This window comes from Poecilia formosa, unplaced genomic scaffold (assembly GCF_000485575.1).
Source record: "Poecilia formosa unplaced genomic scaffold, Poecilia_formosa-5.1.2 Scaffold537, whole genome shotgun sequence".
In the NCBI taxonomy this organism is placed as follows: domain Eukaryota; kingdom Metazoa; phylum Chordata; class Actinopteri; order Cyprinodontiformes; family Poeciliidae; genus Poecilia; species Poecilia formosa.
In genome coordinates, this window is record NW_006800476.1 from 101,153 (window position 1) to 119,784 (window position 18,632).

Genomic DNA, 18,632 nt, shown 5'->3' on the forward strand with positions numbered 1-18,632 from the left:
CATGGATTTGAACAATATATGGTCTAATCAATCAATCAATCAATCAATCAATCAATCAATCAATCAATCAATCAATCAATCAATCAATCAATCAATCAATCAGTACAGTCAGTTGATTTAGCAAATTTTGTCATTAATTTATTAACATTTTCTTAAAACACTTTCTATACATTATGTTCAATAAACAGATATTATTATTTTAGGTGAAGCAGTGACAGCCTCCATGGCTGAACAGAAACAGGAAGGGGCAGCACCCACACAAACTCCAACATCAACAAAACAACAAACAAAATGACAAATTTCTCAGCAGTGAAGAAATGAAAACAATGATGGAGACAAAAGAAACTGAAACCAGCTGGACCTCAGGTCACACTGACTGCTGAGGTTTAATCAGCTCAGCAGAGGATCCATTATAAACACAGATCCCAGCATACAGAGGCTGAGTGAATCTGGTCTGGACTCTGTGGAGGAGAGTCATGGTACCAGAGACGCTGTAGAAACACAGAATACCTGCTCTGTGGTCCAGGTACACTCCTATTCTGGAGGAAACTGGACCTGGTACTGGAGTTTCAATGTCATCAAGAAAAAACGTGTTACCGTCTTTGGTGCAATATAAAGACCAAGACTTGTCATTGAATCCAAACCCTTCTGATCTTCTGATGTTCTGGTATGAAACTGCTACTCCAACTCCTCTCCCAGTCCACTCCACCTCCCAGTAACAACGTCCAGTCAGACTCTCTCTGCTCAGGACCTGCTTATAATCAGTGAATCTGTCTGGATTATCTAGATAAAACTGCTGTTGCATCATTCTTATTACTCTTCGGTTCCCCTCAGATAGAAACAGATTCCTGTTTGCTGTGTTTGGATCCAGAGTGATCTCTTTTGAATGATGTAAGAATCCATCTCTGGTCTTTGGTTCTGCCAGTAGAACATCCACCCCAGTGACCTTCAGTGAGATGTTTGTCCATGTGTCTCTCAGGACGTCCAGCACAATTTCTTTCAGCTCTGTCACAGCTGCTGTCACGTCCTCAAAGTGTCTCAGAGGACGGATGTTGATCCTGGATGAGTGTGTCGACTCCCTGAGTGCTGGCAGTGAGGGGTAGTTGAGGAGAAACTGGGTGTGATCCTCTGTGTGTGAGAGCTGCTCCAGCTCAGCGTCTTTCCTCTTCAGCTCAGTGATCTCCTGCTCCAGCTTCTCCCGAACATCTTTGACTCGACTCACTTCAGTTTCCTGCTGGGATCTGATCTGCTGCTTCACCTCAGAGCTTCTTTTCTGGAGGAGACGGATCAGCTCAGTGAAGATCTTCTCACTGTCCTCCACTGCTTTATCAGCAGAGACATTGATGGCCTCCACCTCCTGTTGAAGCAGCTTCACATCTTCCTCTTGGTCCTGGATTCTCTGATGGATTTGTTGGCGACTCTCCTGGAGCTTCTTCTGCTTCTCAGCTCTTTCTGCTGCAGCTGGGACTGTTTCATGGCCTTTATGTTCCTCCATACGACAGTAGATCTTCATTCTGTCATCTTTACTAGCGCAGTGGTCAGCTTGGAGTCCAGTCTTCTTCAGATCCTCCACTAAAGCAGCTAACATGATGCTTTTCTCCAGAGCAGGCCTCGGTATGAACTCTTTCCTGCACTGAGGGCAGCTGTGGATTTTCCTCTGATCTTTTCCATCCCAGTAGCATTTAATACAGTCCATACAGTAGCTGTGTCCACAGGGAATAGTCACCGGATCCTTCAGTAGATCCAAACAGATCGAACAGGAGAAGTTACTTTGGTTTAACTGAAGTCCCCTGTGCTCCATTTTAGCTCCCAGTAACAACGACTGTATGACTTTCAAGTGCTGAGGAGGAGGGAACAGAGACGTGTTGACAGGATACAGCATAGGAGAAACGTCACACCTCAGTTCCCAGGAAGAGCTGTGAGGTTTATCTTAGACGTGCCTCAGCCTGCTTGTTTTTCCAGGATGTGGAGAATTACTGAGCGTTACAACAGAAATCAGATAATGATTCAGTTACTTAACCGAACAAAGAGAACAGGTTTAACTTTTTAGTTGTTTTTGGTTGTTTTAGATGCTTGATTTCATTCACAGACAAAAAATAACTTTGACTTACTGTATGTGTGATTTAGCCAATAAAATATCAGCTAATTAAATAACTGATGCTTGTGCTAAACTACGATAACCATTGATGCTAAAAATAGATCCCTCTGTCCATTTGAGTCGTCGTCTTGTAACTGGAAGGTTGTAGGTTTGATTTCAGCTTCCTCCTGTCACATGTTGATGTGCCCCTGGGCAAGGCACTGAACCCCACTCTGCCTACTGATCGGTGTATAAATGTGTTTGGGGGTGAATGTGACTCTAGTTTAAAGCGCTTTGAGTGGCCAAAATTATTGGAAAAGCCCCATATATGTTCAGTCTATTTACCATTCTGTGGTCAGCCTTAGCAAAACACTGGTGCTCATAAATAAATAGCATTGTTATTTAAGGTAGTTACAGTAGATATCAGACTTAAAATACATTACTACATCCCAAACTAGCTTACATATGTCCTTTTACACCACGATATTGGTATTCCAAAATGGTGATACCATTATTGTCAGAAGATAAAGAATCAGTTTCACTTAAGATCATTGATTTCTAATTCATGAAATTATCTAATGAAACGTTACTTTCTCAGAATAATGATTCGTCTTCATTTGTGCTTTGCGTTGTGAACTGGCTGTTTGGAGCCAAATGTTCATGAACTTGTTCTTTCCAAAACATCTGTTTGACCATAGATGGAGGTAAAAACTGCGATTTAACGTTACGTTTCTTCACTAAGACAGACCAGTAGATCCCTGCTAATGTTGCTCCAATCCACATATTGATCTCCTGCTCTGTTTTTTCATCATCTGTGAAAAAGAACCCAAGAAACTTAAACTGGGACTGGACCTCATTCCTGCTGTGCTGTTGAAGTCTAGAGTTATCTAATAATATTTGACATAATTACTTTAACCAAAATAGTAACTCAGATCAAAATTGCTAAACTGCCGCACCGCTTGGTTAGTTCAGTCTGTTATTATTTCTAAATATATGCCTGATGAGGCCTTGGTTTTAAAATAATAGAAGAAGTTCAGCACTGGTGTTACCTGAACAGCAAAATGCTACAAGAGTTTATTAACAAAACAAATTAAACTTAAACACACAAAACACTTAAAATGATCACCCTAAGCTATTATTACACCCCAGACAGTATATCAAATGGAATTGCGGAGAACAGAACAGGCTTTCAGTTAGCGACTTTAATGTTGCAGTCATTAGCTTCGGCGGCTAACTGCTTGCAGTTTGTTGCCGTAAACAGACTGGGATCGTTTGTTTCCTGTCTAAACAGCTGCAGCCAGAATCTCCTCCTCATCCCAGACCATCAGCATATTTCTGGCATAATTAAAAATGAGGCGGCTCAGCAGTGGTAAAGCTGTTTCTCAGCTCTGAAATGGGTATGTGCTGCTCGGTGGGGCGGCAGTCTGCACTCTGGGGGAACCTGTAACTACGAGGCTCCTTCACAGGAACATTCAGCTTATTGCTTGTTTCATATTCGTCGACTCTATGATGTTATAATGATGTAAAGCTCTTGGAACTGCCTTGTCAAAAAGTACAATATAAATAAAATTGACTCAGACCAAATGAGACGACGTGTTTTCAGAGCTTTGGCTGAGGTTTTGTGCTAATTGTGCAAAGTGTTGTGACAGACTGGGCCTTGTTTTCTTATTCAGTTACTAATCCTCTGTAACTTCTTGGCTGATGTCTGGATGTCTTCAGTTCTTCCACACAATGCTCTTTCCTCATGATGTCATCTCATTGTGGCGTTTTCCGGACAGCATGATTCAGCCGCCACCGAATATCACCAGCTGCAGAAGAGCTATTGTGTCTGTTTTCATCAGAGGTTTGCTTTTCACCATGAAGGTTTGTGTTTCTGACTCTCCATGTTAATCAGCCACATGGCGGATACTTGTGTCACAGGCTGAGCTGCATTCAGGGAAATGTATCTTGGGATGGGTTTGCTTATCCAGAATGTTTCACTTGTAAGATGATATTATTTGTGGCATATTCAAACTGATAGAGGTCTTCAAAATGTCAGTAAATATGCCACAAAAAGGCCTAAATACAAAATATAGGCCTTTTCTGGCATATTTACTGACATTCTGAAGGCCTATGGGTGTTATTGGGACCAAAGCCTGATCATAATATGGTGGAACCTCTTGTTTGGGTTTAGAAATAAGGTTTGAATTTGTTTTTCACAAAGTTTAGGGTTGGGAATATACTAGTAATGCTAAGGATAAGGGTAAAGTTTAGACTGTAGAAATAAATGGAAGTCAATGGAAAGTCCCGACAAAGATAGCCACGCAAACATGTGTGTGTGTGTGTGTGTGTGTGTGTGTGTGTGTGTGGGTGTGTGTGTGTGTGTGTGTGTGTGTGTGTGTGTGTGGTAACAAAATGCAGCCAAGTCTAATCCTGGATGGCTAAATTAAATTTGGTAAAAAGGAAAGTGAAGGGAATGGAGATGATGTATAACTGCAGCAGGAGTGAAACAGAAAGTTCACTAGGTGGCAGTAAAAGCTGCTGTAATCTGACATTTAAATAGAATTTGCTTCAAACAAAGCAGCTAAAGTCTATATTAAAACAAATCGGTGGATTTCAAACAAAACTTACAAATGAGGAGAACAATAAATCAGTGCCATGTTTATGATGTTATTAATAATCCTACCTTTACGGTTTGTTTATGGGTCCTGTAAGAAATCCAGGGAGATTCTGAAGGTATAAAAAAATAAACAGAGAAAGTAAAACTACTGATGATGTAAGTGTTTAATCGTTCATTTGTTTTGAAAAGTGATCTAGAAATTCAGGGGGATTCTGCATACACAATGTGAAACTGACATTATAAATGTGATAACATTCATTACCTCAATACTATTAAAATGTCTGGATGTTAAAATTTACTCAGTTTTACGAGAAAATCAATGATTCAGATTTCTCAACAACCTTAAAGTGAAAGTTGATCAAAGATTACAGAATAAATTCTGACAGCTCATTAAATCCTAATAATACTCAGACAATGACTTATTTATTAAAATGACTTGGTATGAAGATTTCACCCCAAAGGGTGTTTTGGGAATTTACAGCCAATTGTTTTGTTATTACTGGTTGTAACTTGTCATAACGACGCTGATAGGGTTTTAATTTTCTATTTTTGTTTGTATAGAAACTAAGATTTTCCCCTTTGACTGGATTCCCCCTTTGGGTTTTATTTCAGAACCAGAAAGTAAAAGAAGACGCTGTTTAAATCTGGAGATAAGAAGCTGAAACCCAACTTGAACATGATCAGGCTGTTGACTCAGGTGATTCCCGGCAGCTATCTGATCCGTTGGGATCCGTTTCGACCTGCCGACAGTGGAAGGGTTCAAAGTTCACCAGGAATTTAAAACTACAGTGAAGTTTCCAGGTAAAACATTTAGATTCAGTGGATTTCAAAGGAAAAAGAAGCAAAGGTGATTCAGGTCAACGTTGCATTGCAAAAGTATTCACACCCCTTAAATCTTTTCACTTTGTCACGTTATAAACATAAACCAACAGAAAAGGTTCTTGTTTGTTTACCTCAGTCTCAGTTTGGACGGCCTAGTTAAAGTCCAGAACTAAATCCAAGAGGACCTTCAGAAAGCCATGAAAACTGTTGATCATGAAATCTTTCATGGACAACAATGTTTGGATCACAGGAAGGAAACATGTTTATGCTCCGATCAGAGGTCAGAGGTCACCTCCATTTAAAGTCATTGAACAGAGGGTCCAATTCAGAACAGCAGCAGACAGAGGAAACAAATATATTTAAAGAAACCTGAAATGCAGTACTTCAGAGTTCACTTTATTGTAAAAATATTCAGCAGTAAAAAAAATATATATATATTCAAATCGGAAACATTTATGGCTTTATGTTTAATTTATTAACTTGATAAGGTTTATTTTCAGCCAATACTGAGAATAATCTAATATCTAAGTGCTTCAAGTAGTAAAATAATATATACTTTAAAAAAAAAAAAAAACATGTAATCCAGGGGGATTAAAATCCCCACAGCATTTCTCTAAAAACGTTTCTTCTCCAGGAAAGACATGAAAATAAATTACAGTCCATCATGTAACCACAGCAGGTCAACAAGGAAAACAACTCAGACTTTTATCTTTTCACATTGAGGTTACTTGTTTTAGTGTTTAGAGCAGACATGAAAATACATGACAAAATAAGTGCAAATAACGTGTCACTGCATTAATGAAAAAATGTTCTACATCACACTTTTCTCCTCATACATTTAAAATATTTCCTAACATTTCACAGCCTGATCTGCTCTGCAGGTCTCCTTTAACAAACGTTTAAGGTTCATCTTTAAAATATGCAACATGTGCTTAGACAGCTGGATCCAAAATAAATTAAACACAAACTGATGATACCAGATCATACATGGTGACATTAAACAGAAATAAAGCAAAATAAATTAAAAACAGCCTTAGAAAATGAGCTTCAGTTCACAGTACAAAGACGAGCTTCTCTTCTGGTGTGAAATCACAGATTTTTTTTACTTCCTGGAGAAAAGTCCCTGTGATGGACAGGAGACCTGTCCAGGGTGACCCCGTCTCTCACCCACTGGCAGCTGGAGCTGGGCATCAGCGCCACTGCTGGCCCCAATGCGAAGGGTGTAAGAAAAAAGATGGATGGATAAAATCCAGATCATTTCTCATGTTTATCTGAAAGTCTGTGGGATTCCTACAGAGTCTGTGAGCTGCTTAATGAAGAACCTTCAGGAGAACAGAAAAAGTCCAGAGTCAAACAAAGAGCATCATTAGAGCATCACCTGCTTCCTCTACCATCATATGACCTCATCATCTGACCAGTGATGAGTCAGACTCACCAGGTTTCATCGATACGCCTCAGACTGATCAACTAAACTCGCTCCGTCTCCATGGTTTCCATGATGCTGCGGTTGATCAGGAATATCAATGAGAGTTTGGCTGGATTTCTGGTCCACATCATCACAGCTCTGCTCTGGACCAAAGCATCCAAACTGAGAGGCAGAGGCCCGACTTAGGAGGTTCTGCTGAAATCTGTAACAGATTTATTAGTTTTTATTAATCATCTGATGGTGATTATAAGAAAGAAGCGCTGATTTATTTTAATTATTTATGACTTACTTTGTGATTGTGCAGCATTTTGTTAAGCTGAAGAAGACTAAGATGAAGAGTAAACTCATAGAAATGATGACGAGAATGATGGGGACAAAAAGAAACATCCTGGACCGATAACCTGAAATAAAAGAAGAAAAATGTCAAAAAACCTCAAAACAAAGTAAAACTTATCAGAACCCAAAGAATCAGAGTTTGGACCTGCAGACTCACCGTTCCTGCTGGTTTCCTCCTGTGGCGTCAGAGTGATGAGGTTTCTGTGAGAAACCGTCTCTGTTGTCGTTGAAACAAAGTTTGGATCTGAAACAGCAACAATAACAGGACTGATGAGAAAAAGTCCAACAGATCCGGATCAGAACCTGCAGTTTGGACCCGTTCCTCACCAACAACAAGCAGAAGTTCTGCTTCTACCCCGAGGCGTGGGATGAAGCATCGGAACCTGCCCTGGTCCTGCAGGCTGACGTTCCTGATGGTCAGAGACACGTCTCCTCGCCTCAGGCCGTCCTGGGACAGAGACGTCCTCTGGATGTACGTGTCCATCATCATGTCTCGGTCCGTCTTCCTGAAGCGGTACACGAACACGTACTCCACACGCTTCTGAGGGCCGGTCGGCCTCAGGTCCGGTCGGGACCACTCCACCGTCTTCCCCACGGCGTCCCACTCAGGATCCACCCGACACGGGAGGATGACGTCATCTCCAGGAGCAGCTACGATTGGCTGAGAGGAACCAATCAGATGGAGGCCACCTGGAAGCACAGGGAAGATTTTATTAGGTTTCATAAATATGATCATAAAACTAAAGTAAAAACCTGAATCTTCTCAGTGTTTTGGGTGACAAACTTCCCCAAGAGGGGAAAACCCCACAGACAGAAACCCAATCCAGCTGTGGAGGGTTGGGTTTCCACCAGGTTTCCTCCGGAAGTTTGTAACATAAGCAGCTGTTTGGGAAATCTGCCAGAATGTCACATTTATCATTTTACTCAAACAAAAGCAAACAAGTGGAAAAAAGAAAATATTACTGTGATCGCTATCGGGGATGTCAGGAATCGTTAAGCTCTATTTGCTCTCACCTGAATCAACAACTGATGATTTTAACTATTTTATCATTCAAATCAGGAGGTTGATATTAACTTTGTTCTCCATTAGCCTCCCCTCTAGAGCTTCGCTTTAAATTCGGATACGTTTCCTGAGCCAAAATTCCAAGTTTTCTACACATTTTATCAATTTAGAAAGTGATTTAGACATTTAAATTTTTGTAAAATCTGGATTTTTTTTCTCCCACCAACTCACTCCAAACGTTTCCATGTTCAGTGTGACATCAGCACACCCAGAACTGTTATATAGCTTTTTTCTTCTTTTTTACAAGAATGAAGAAATAATTAAAAAACACTTTATTGATCCCAAGGGAAAATTAAATGTTGTTCTTGAAGGAGTTTTTGAAGATTGTGATGGATCCTGGAAGGAAAGATCTCTTGTTGCAGTCTATATTACAGTAAATCTGAAGAAGCCATAATGTAAAAAAAAACCCACAGTATTAATACAGTTGTCATAATACGAGAATAAAGTCACATGACAATAAAGTCGAAATAAAAAAATGAAGTCTTAATATTACCAAAATAAAATGGCAAAATTTTATTAGAACTCCAACAAGACTTCTCACAATTTTAAGACGTTCTGGTAAAAATTGCATTTTAATTCTACCAAAATTGACATGATGTCACGCCCCCTTTTCATCATGACTAAGCATCATATCCATCCATTATTGCTGATTAATGTCACATTTCGGTCATGTGAGTTAATGAGTTATTATTGTGGGCATTTGCTGACTCACCGTGTGATGAATATCAAGAGTAAACATTTACTGGGAAGCATCACTTACAAATAAAATAATAATTATTATCGGACAACCGGTGGATACGTTTTATTATCAATGTACAGCTATTCATTATTATTATTTATTCTTTTTAATCTCTTTAACAAAGTTTATGAATTTAGATTCAGATTTGAAGACTATTTTAGTCAACCAATGTGAAACAATTTGAATTGTCCCAGAAAGTAGCAGTGCATGACGGTCGACGAACACTGTACGTTTGTTTTATGTCTAATAATATAATTACAAACAGCAGAATGAGGTCAGAGGAAAACAAAGACACAAATAAGTTACTTAAGAATAAAACAGAAACGGCCAAAACGTCTAAAAACAGCGGAGTCATTCATCGTTCAAGAAACAATGAATGAGTTCACCAGCTGTCTCATTCATACTTTGAATGAAAACGCTTCCTGGTTGCTTAGTAACAGTTTAACGTAAGTTGAGGAGAAAAGCAGCAGCGCTTACCTTTAACAGGCGTCCAGACCAAAAACAAGCAGAAGATAAAAGTCCAAAATCCTGAACGGCTGAAGAAAATCTCACAGAGACCAGCTGTTTCTGACATTACAACAGAAATGTTGTCACCGCCTCTTCTGTACGGTACGTGTCCTGAACTGCGACGGGACCATGTGTGGGTTATAGTTTGAGCTTAGAGGGCGGAGCTACGTATTTTACGTCTTGGAAAAATGTAGGGAGGACACACCTTGGAGACTAAATATTATTGAATCCACTTAAAAAGAAATAATCGCTTCCAGAATAAATTAATCTGTGTGCAAAAGCACTTTTGTTGGTTTTCTCTGTTTTATTCTGTTTTTCAGACAAGATTCATCACAAAGTGCGTCAGACCTCTCACAAAGAATTAATAAGGCAAACAATCCATCTGTCCTAATTTTATAATCACATCCTTCAACTAGGCCCTCTGCTCAAAGACTTATTATTTTCACGTGAATAATTAGCAATACCAGGAATCCTGATTTAATTTTATTCACATAAATATTTGAAACCTTATAACAAATTGAATTAAAATCTGCTTAAACAACCAGGTAAAATGAAAAATGAAAGCCAATAATATTTATTAAAACATCTTATCAATCAATTTAAATGTCGCACTAAACACTAACAATTGATTTGTGGAGGCAAGATAAATACTGGTTTACTAGAATAGAGCTGAAATAAGTATATTTAAATTAGTAAAGTTCAGCTTTCCCAATTAAATGAACAGACTGCTTACCTGTCCTGTTCCCTGCCTCTTCTTAACTCTGGTATAGTATGGAGGCCTGGAAGGTTTTAGTTTTGAAACACTAAACAATTCATTCATTGACAAAGATTTTATTTTCTCTATTATGGGTAAGAACATGGATAAAGAGGCCATCTTTCATCCAACTTCTTCTGTTTCTTGGAAAGTTTCACCTTCACAAAGTAAGATGGACAGATACAACAATGAACCGTTTAGTCTGCTACAAGCTGATGTAACGCAGCTGGACTGGAGAACAAGGAAGCCATGAAAACAAAATATTATCACAACACAAATATGAAGGCTGGACCACCATTGGCTGGCCAAGCTGCCAATCACAGCCTCGATATTCCGGTCCTTCCTGATGTAGCAACACCAGACAGGAGAGCTAAACGGAGTTTTCATTGGCTTCAGGTTGTTGAAGCTGCTCAGTGTAGTTTCTGGTGCTGCAGAGGTAACTGTAAGTAAATAACATTTAAGAGTTTAATATTTTTAAGTAGGTTATTACTAATAGCAAAGTTCAATTGTGTCCAGTTAATTTATTACATGATGTTGCATGTTTACATAACAAATATGGAAAGAAGATAACATTAGGATTATGAAGATGAGAATTTTCTTTATCTTAGGTAACTGAATTGTTCATTTTAGATTTAGTTTCCTACCTTTTAATGGTTGAATTGCTTCTACATTGTTGGAAGATGTATTTATTTTCTGTTTGTGTCTTTCTTCCCTCTTTTGTTCTTTTGGTTTTATATTTTTGTCAGATGTTTTTTTCTCTATTCCCTTTAGAGATTCTTCATAAATGTCTTTTAAAACTTTAATAGAGATTTGGGGGAAAACAAGAAAAAACCCCAAAAGCAACGAAACAAAGAAACAAAACGCATTACTAATCTTTTTTAGCATGGAAACCGTAACCAAAACTTAAGATAACTTAGGATAATATAGTGAAAAACTAAACATACAACTCTCTGTTTTGATTGTTTTCAGCCAATCAAAACAGAGTGACGTCACAGAGGCGTTTCCCTGTTGCCTGCTGGGAGAGACCAACTTCCTTATCTGTGGCTTTTGTTTGAAAGCGTGAAGAAAAGGTAAGATCAATTGTTTCTAGAATATTGTTCGGGGCTCCCAGACAGATTCAAGAGGAAAGTTTTATCAACTTAAAGTTTGATCATTTTAATTAACAGACCTGAGCTGTTTTTATTTGTTTATTGTGACTTTAAGAATGTAAAGTTTTACTCTGCTTCTCTTGAAGGCGATTTAAATGTCGTTATCGTGATTTAAATGTCACTTAAAGTGCAAAAACCAGATCATGTCAGACAGAATCATGGTGAATGTTGATGTTTTAGTGGCTAATCCAGCCATAAACAGGGAAAACAAATATGGAGGCAGAGAGCGACGGAGTGATACTGAGAGATAAGAGTGTTAATGTTTATCTGATGTTTCCGGGGAAACCAAGCCACTCCCTGGTAGTCATGGTATCTCCCAGTCAGTGAGGTCAGGGGATTCCCTGGAGTTTCTAAGGAAGTGAAAGCGCCTACGTGTTTTCGCCATGTTTGTCTAATAAGTCACCTGCAGACGTGTGAAGAACAGTTTCTCTCCAATATATGAGAATTTATGAGCAAACCCTTTAACCAGGCAAACAAAAACTAAGCTACTGAAAAGTAGGGAGGAGAATAATAAAAACTAACAAACCATGAAAATAAATAATAAAAACAAAGAAACCAAGGTTTGTTTTGAGAGTTGGTATTGAGGCCATGCTAGTTTTAAAGCTAGGAAAGAACAAGCTCACATTACTGAGCCATCACTTTGAAACCACTGATTGAAAACGAAGTTTGTCACAACTTTAAAGTAAAACCTAAAACAAATTTAGCAGAATTTAGGCCCGGTGGCCTAATTCAGTCACACACTCTGGTATCTGGTTTAAGCATCTGGTTGGACAGGCGCACGTGTCAGACACAGAGCTGTGGTTTCAACGCTGCGCCCCTCAAGACAGCAGAAGGAAAACCACTTCATGATCAGTCAGCCCCTCGCCTCCTCCAGAGCCTTTAACTCAGATGGTATCTGCAGGAGCTCAGGAAGCTGGTTTCAGGCCGTTAGCCTTATGGATGGATGCAGCCACCGGATCCACAAACAGCAGAGCAAACGTTACCATGGAGACAGAGTTTCTCCAAAGATTCACTCTTTTACTCATCCAGGTCAAGATGTTCACCTGCTGCTGCTGCTAACCGCAGCCTGTGGAGAGCAGCAGGAAAACAGGAGCTGGTTTCATCGCTATGATGTCAGTGATTCCAGCTGTAACAACAATAAAACAGATTAATACCATTAATATTAAAGTTAACAGATCATTGCTGTTTTATTCAGTCTGTGTTTCATCCCATGGCTCGGCCCAATGTTAGCAAACATGAGAATAACTTTGTACTTTTTGCTAACCGGTTAGCATTGCAGGACAAACCAAAACTCCAGCAAGTTTATCAACACTCTTGAACTTTTTAGTTTTTCTTTCTTCACTTTTTTATATCAACTTAAATATTTACTGCTTGAGGTCAATTAGAATTATGAAAACTATTGATGTTGGCAAAATGACAATAACTATGCAGATAATCTTTAAATTTTTTTTATTTCTATGTCAAAACATTTCACCTGTTTGGTCTTTAAAGTCTTTACCCTTTTATAATATTACCTCTATCCAGATCTCTTGTAAAAGTTATTAAAGGTCAAAGGTCAATCCTGGGCCTGTTCTGTATTAATTGTAAGCTTTGCTGCTGGGAACCAAACGTCATGATGAGCTACAGATCTATTTACACTCAAACATCGGATCTAAACCTTTACGCTGTTCACTGATCTGATTTGACATAAAACTTGGTTGATTTATATTTCTTGGCTTAAAATTAGGAAAAAAGTATTTTATTTGGATGATCCAAAATGTACCATTTCCATTCTTATAAGATTTCTTCTGCTTGGTATTTCATTTCTTGTCTTAATATTTTCATGTTTCTTGATGTTTTCCACCCTTCTGCTCCAGTTAATGTGGTTTTATAAATAATTTAATGCTTTCCTCAAATCCTCAGCAGAGTTAAAAGTTGTACATAAATTTCCATTTGTATTTAATTACAGCAGTGAATTAACTTTCATATTACATCATCATTTATTGTCTGGAACAGAGTCAGCTTGATGTTCTGCTGGTTAGTAGTCGGGTCCAGTCAAAGTTCAGCAGACCGCTGTGCAGTACATCTGGATCCGCCCTCGATCTGTTAAGGCTTTGAGAAATAAAAGCTAAATTCTGCGTAGAAATTAATAACTAAAAATGTTTTCTAATTGATTTTAAAATGTTTAAAATCATGAAATTGAAGATCAGAGGTAAAATTTCACATCATATTTAACCTGTAAAGCAGTTTTTAGTTTAAATGTTTGGGTCAGCGCCGCCTCTAGAGGAAGTTTGTTCACCTCAAGCTGAAATCACATTTAGCTGTAAATTGCATCAGAGGTTACAGTGACCTTCACTCTCTCCTGCAGACGCTGGTGGACCAAAACATTTGACCTTTTCTGAACTTCTCTGGGTTTCTCTCTTCTTTTTTCACAGCTCTTGCACAAACAACATGTTCTCAGGTTCGAACCTGGAGACGATCGCGTTAGCAGGAAGCTGTGGCGTCTTTGACACAATCATCAGAGGTGTGATGATGAAACCCCCCGATGGCGAGGCGCCTCAGTGCAGCGGCTCAGGATGGAGGTAGCAGCTCTCTGCGCTGTCGTTGGTGAGTAAAAAACATTTTTAATGTAGTTTAAAGTCTCTTATTTCTGATTCATCTTCTGGTTCATTGATTCTAAAACTCACTTTTTAGATTTTAATTTTAGTTTTTAACCAGAAATAATTCCAGAAAACGTTTCTCTGATGTTAAGATCTGATTTATTTGCTGCCACTGGAACAAAATGAAACTAAAATGGGAAACATCTTCAGCTAAATGATAACTTTATTCATGGGAAACATGAAGATCAGAGAGTTTCCTGCTTTGGTTTTTCTCTTTGATCGTTTGTGTTGCATCGGGTCAAATCGGTTACATCAGCTGCATCAACTCGGCTTCAGCAGTCGACTGTCATGAATGTGAATCACCGTTCTGTCTAAAAAATGATTCATTGTTTAAAAAGTCAGCAGAGAAAATAAAATGGCAGGATTTTGTTGTTTTTCTGTTTCTGAATCGATCAGAAACATTTTGAAAACTTTTCTCCTCTTTACAGCTTGTCTGAGGCTCTTCCCCAGCAGATCCCAGTTCTTCCAGTATGAATCTGTTTCTCTGAGCTGTGAAGGAAACTCGTCTGAGTGGAGAGTCAGGAGAAATACATCAAAACAAATAAATGAACTCTGTCCCTCATATTCAAATCACACACATGAAACTGAATGCATCTTCAGTGAGCTGTATGAAGCCGACTCTGGAGTTTACTGGTGTGAATCTGCAGCAGGCGAACGCAGCGATTCAGTCAACATCAGCGTAAAAGGTGGGTTAGAACCAGCACAGGCTGATCTGGTTTAATTGTTCGCTCTAACTGGTTCAGGCTGACCTGGTTGTGGTCTGGCAGAGAGAAAAGTCCTCTAAACATGATGTAGATACATTCACACAAAAAGCTTCAGTTTGAGGTTTGGTATCTCAAACATCTCTCAGTCTCAGATTACAGCCACATTTATCTCATGATAAAAAATCAGTAGAGTTCAGATCTGATTTGATGCTTTCAGACGAGTTCAGATGATTCTCCTGGAATCAGAGCAACACTGACAGCTGAAATATCTGAAAAGTGTTTACAGAGAGTAAAATCCTGAAGCTGTAAAGCAGAAACCTAGATGTAGTTGTGGAAATTAGAATTCTGGAAAAATTATCTTAATAAAACCCGGCACTTTAAAAAAGTGCCGGGTTTTCTTTTTTTATTTTTTTTATTTTAAAAGAAAACCAAGTTTTCTTTTAAAATGTTTTTGCGCCATGTTGATCCAGTTTTTCGGCCGTATCGACATTCGTACATTTCGTAAAGCTGCAACGGAAAAACAACCAGACGTTCCTATTGGTGGGAAAGACGAAGAAGAAAACAGGAAGTGGTACGGTTATGATGGCGTGGTTCTGTTAATGATTTATCGTGTGAACAAACTTATGCAGGTGTGATTTTATTTGCGTTTTTTATTTAATGGAAATATCCTAACTGCAATATTAAGCATTTCTCTTTTTTTAACCTTACTTGAATATCTACAGTTTTGTGCACATTTCTAACAGAAGTGCATCTCATGAAGTTGCTGCTGAACTGCAGATCTCCTTCAGTGACAAACAGCTGCATCCAAGGTGCACAAAGCAGCGTTATCAAAGATCCTTCCTTCCAAAATGAAAACGCATTTACATACATACATCCTGCTATTTGCACAGTTTTATTGTCACTAAATGTCACTAATTATCCTGTTTTCAATGCGTTTTATACATTTTGCAAAAGAATATTCTACTCACTCGCACATCCCTTTGAATCGACAGAATTTGCTATTTTTAATAACTGCACAGACTGTTGTTCTTAGTGTTATATTATATTTATGTTTGGGTGAATCTACAGTTTTCCGTTCTATTCTGTTGATTAATCCTTTGCTGATTTATGACACTTTAACAGTTTTTTTTTGACACAGCTCAGTCTGTGTTATGTTTCTTTCTGTATGCAGGAGATAAAAATGCTCATAATTTTTTTCTGACTCATTTAAAACTCGTTTTCTTCCACATTTTATTTGTCAGATGAACCATTGATCCTGGACAGTCCTGCACACTCAGTTAGTGAAGGAGAAAACCTGACTCTTCACTGCAAATTCAAGCAACCGTCTTTCTCCAATCTGACTGGTTTCTATAGAAACGGGGTTCTGGTCGGGAACAGCTCTACGGGAACCTTCACCATCCGAAGCGTTTCTAAATCTGATGAAGGATTTTATAAATGTAACGCCTCTGGAGTGGGAGAATCAGCAGAAACCTGGCTGGATGTAACAGGTGAGAAATGTTTTATTTAAATGATGCCTGCAGTTTTATGGAACGACAGTAGTGCCAAAAAACAATCTCTCTTTTATTATTATGTGCTAAATTACAGTCTCTAGGGAACGTACATTTTTCATTTCTTATTCTTTCTCTAAAATGTATTGATTAATTCTAATGAATAAATTGCTTTAATATAATTTTTAGTAGATTTAATTAGGCTGCTCATGTCAACTGAGTCCAGTTGACATGAATTTAATTTTGAGAAAATTAAATTCTATACTTCTATTTAAAGATTTAAAGATCATCTGGATGACTTATAATTAGCATTTAGAAACTGAATTACCAGATTATTAATCCCCAGCGGCATCATTAAATATGATTAAAGAGAAATAAATTAGATTTTTTCATCGATAAAAGTAAAAAGGATGTGTTCTCTTCTGGCGTTCAGAGCGGTGGGTTTTATCTGCCGCCCTCGTTTGTGTCGAGATGCTCGTATTGTTTGTATGTAGGCCAGCTAACCTGCTATCTTTGTGTTTTAAAGGGCGCAGGCCTCAAACGCCTACGGCTCCGCTCGCCCTCATACTACTTCCTGTTGTGGCCGGCATTTTGTTGCTGATTGCGCTGATGTTGCTCTGCCGCTGGAGAAACCGCAAAGGTCAGTGTGTTTTCAAGTAAACACTCAGAAATTTCACATCCTGCTGCATCTCTGTGCTCAGGTGTCAGAAAGGAGGGAGGGGAATAAACGGAGGAGTTTACGTGAAACGAGAATCTCTGTGACCTGCAGCCAGGACTATTCAGACTGATTTAGCTTTAAAGGAACCATTTAACTTGAAGTCAACGTTTTGTAGCGGTCCGACCAGAATCCTGGTCAAAATTCTTGGTTAAATTACATTTTCTAAATCTAAATCTGGCAGAGATGTGACTCATTCTGGGTTTATCTGTTAACCCTGCAGTGGTTTTGAGTGTTTAAACTGAGGTTTCTAATGTGGACACAGAAAACAAATGGAAAAAATCCTCCTTTTTAACTCCGATTTTTCTTTTGGTTCATGAAAGCATCATTGCTCTATGCAGCACTGCAGAAAGTTTGAGGCTGGAGATTTTAAAACTTAAATTTAGTGTTAATGTGTTAATTCACTAAATCAAAAACTGACGTAAAGATTTCATCCTCAAAGTCTGAGGACATTAATTTACACATTTTCTTCATGTTCATGGAACTAAATGTAACTATAAAAGGTCTAAATCTTAAACACTAAAAGACAAACAGAATCGTCACATTTCAAATTATTCTCTTCATTTTATTATTTAGATTTAGTTTTAGTTGCTTTTAGTTCCCACCACACAGCATTTACTGTGCATAAAACTAAAAGGGGAAAATCATTAATCATCAAATTGTTTAGTGCCTGCACCGAATGATTTATTTTAGAAACGTTATTTCCTCACTGAGTAGATAAAAACATGAGGAGTGAGATCTCATTCTACGTTAAATTTAATTACAGATTAATGACCAGAGTTCATGTTCCAGCCTGTTTCTCATGTTTTTGTCTTAATTCAGGTTTTTCTTCTTACTGTTTTTTTCTCAGTCTGTGCCGTGAGAACAGCAGCTCCATCTCTTTATGGCACAATAAATAAAAAACAAACATCACCTCTTTTATTATGGCGTGAAAGAATGAAGGGAGTTGAATGTCAAACATGGAATGTGATCATCTTTGACACAGAAGTCATCGTTTTACTGCGTGGGTTTTAGTGTTTTTACACTAATAGCTTTGCTGATGACATCAAAGGTTATTATTAGCTGGTACTCCACCTCACAGTTATGTCAGACATGTAAAACTAAATATATTTCAGTATTCTTACGTATCCTATTAAGAATCTTTCTTGATTCCATTAGTCGTCACTGTCTGATGCATTTCTATAAAAGGAATTTTATCTCAGTGCTAAAGGTGAACTCTGAGTTCACACCTAAAAGCAATTAGAGATGATTAGACCAATTAAGGCCTTAATTGTCATGATGACGCTGGTTTCCTCATTGACTTGCTTTGAAAAGCTGCAATACCTGAGAACCAATGCATGACCAGGGAGAACCTTCTAGACGTGAGGCAACAATGCTGATGTCATGCTTCATTTTTAACCCTCAGCTTGAATCACGTCATCTTAAAAACTTTACGTTTTCAGGCACAACTGAAAATGTGTTGTTTTTTTCTACACTGCAAAAACAAAATCTTATCAAGTATTTTCAAGTATTTTGTCTGTTTCTGTTGAAAATATCTTAAAACAGTTAAAATTAGACAAAACTAACACACAAGTAAATCTTCACCAAGATATCAGGGCTTTTTCTTAACACAAAAA

The 18,632-nt window shown here is 38.2% G+C and overlaps 3 protein-coding genes across 4 annotated transcripts; 1 reads left to right on the forward strand and 2 right to left on the reverse strand.

Annotated features, from left to right (window-relative positions):
• Window positions 1-43: 43 nt before the first annotated feature.
• LOC103129334 (tripartite motif-containing protein 16-like protein) lies at window positions 44-1,839 on the reverse strand. The gene has a single exon (XM_007540387.2). The coding sequence runs from the start codon at window positions 1,799-1,801 to the stop codon at window positions 368-370; it is 1,434 nt and encodes a 477-aa protein (XP_007540449.1). The 5' UTR covers window positions 1,802-1,839; the 3' UTR covers window positions 44-367.
• Window positions 1,840-5,954: 4,115 nt separating this feature from the next.
• LOC103129332 (myelin-oligodendrocyte glycoprotein-like) lies at window positions 5,955-9,713 on the reverse strand. Its single transcript, XM_016664982.1, has 6 exons — window positions 9,540-9,713; window positions 7,588-7,950; window positions 7,418-7,504; window positions 7,214-7,325; window positions 6,934-7,126; window positions 5,955-6,820 (listed from the first exon to the last, which is right to left on the reverse strand). The coding sequence occupies exons 1-5, from the start codon at window positions 9,634-9,636 to the stop codon at window positions 6,940-6,942; spliced, it is 846 nt and encodes a 281-aa protein (XP_016520468.1). The 5' UTR covers window positions 9,637-9,713; the 3' UTR covers window positions 5,955-6,820; window positions 6,934-6,939.
• Window positions 9,714-11,177: 1,464 nt separating this feature from the next.
• On the forward strand, window positions 11,178-16,986 carry LOC103129349 (Fc receptor-like protein 5). Of its 2 annotated transcripts, none has more exons than XR_001659952.1 (5): window positions 11,178-11,393; window positions 13,886-14,057; window positions 14,539-14,800; window positions 16,056-16,301; window positions 16,828-16,986. XR_001659952.1 is itself a non-coding variant. In XM_016664998.1 (5 exons), exons 2-5 carry the CDS (start codon window positions 14,027-14,029, stop codon window positions 16,959-16,961), a joined length of 669 nt encoding a protein of 222 aa, XP_016520484.1. In that variant the 5' UTR covers window positions 11,274-11,393; window positions 13,886-14,026; the 3' UTR covers window positions 16,962-16,986. The 2 variants fall into 2 exon arrangements, 1 of the variants encoding a protein (XP_016520484.1); XM_016664998.1 differs by having other exon boundaries at window positions 11,274-11,393; window positions 14,539-14,796.
• Window positions 16,987-18,632: the final 1,646 nt, after the last annotated feature.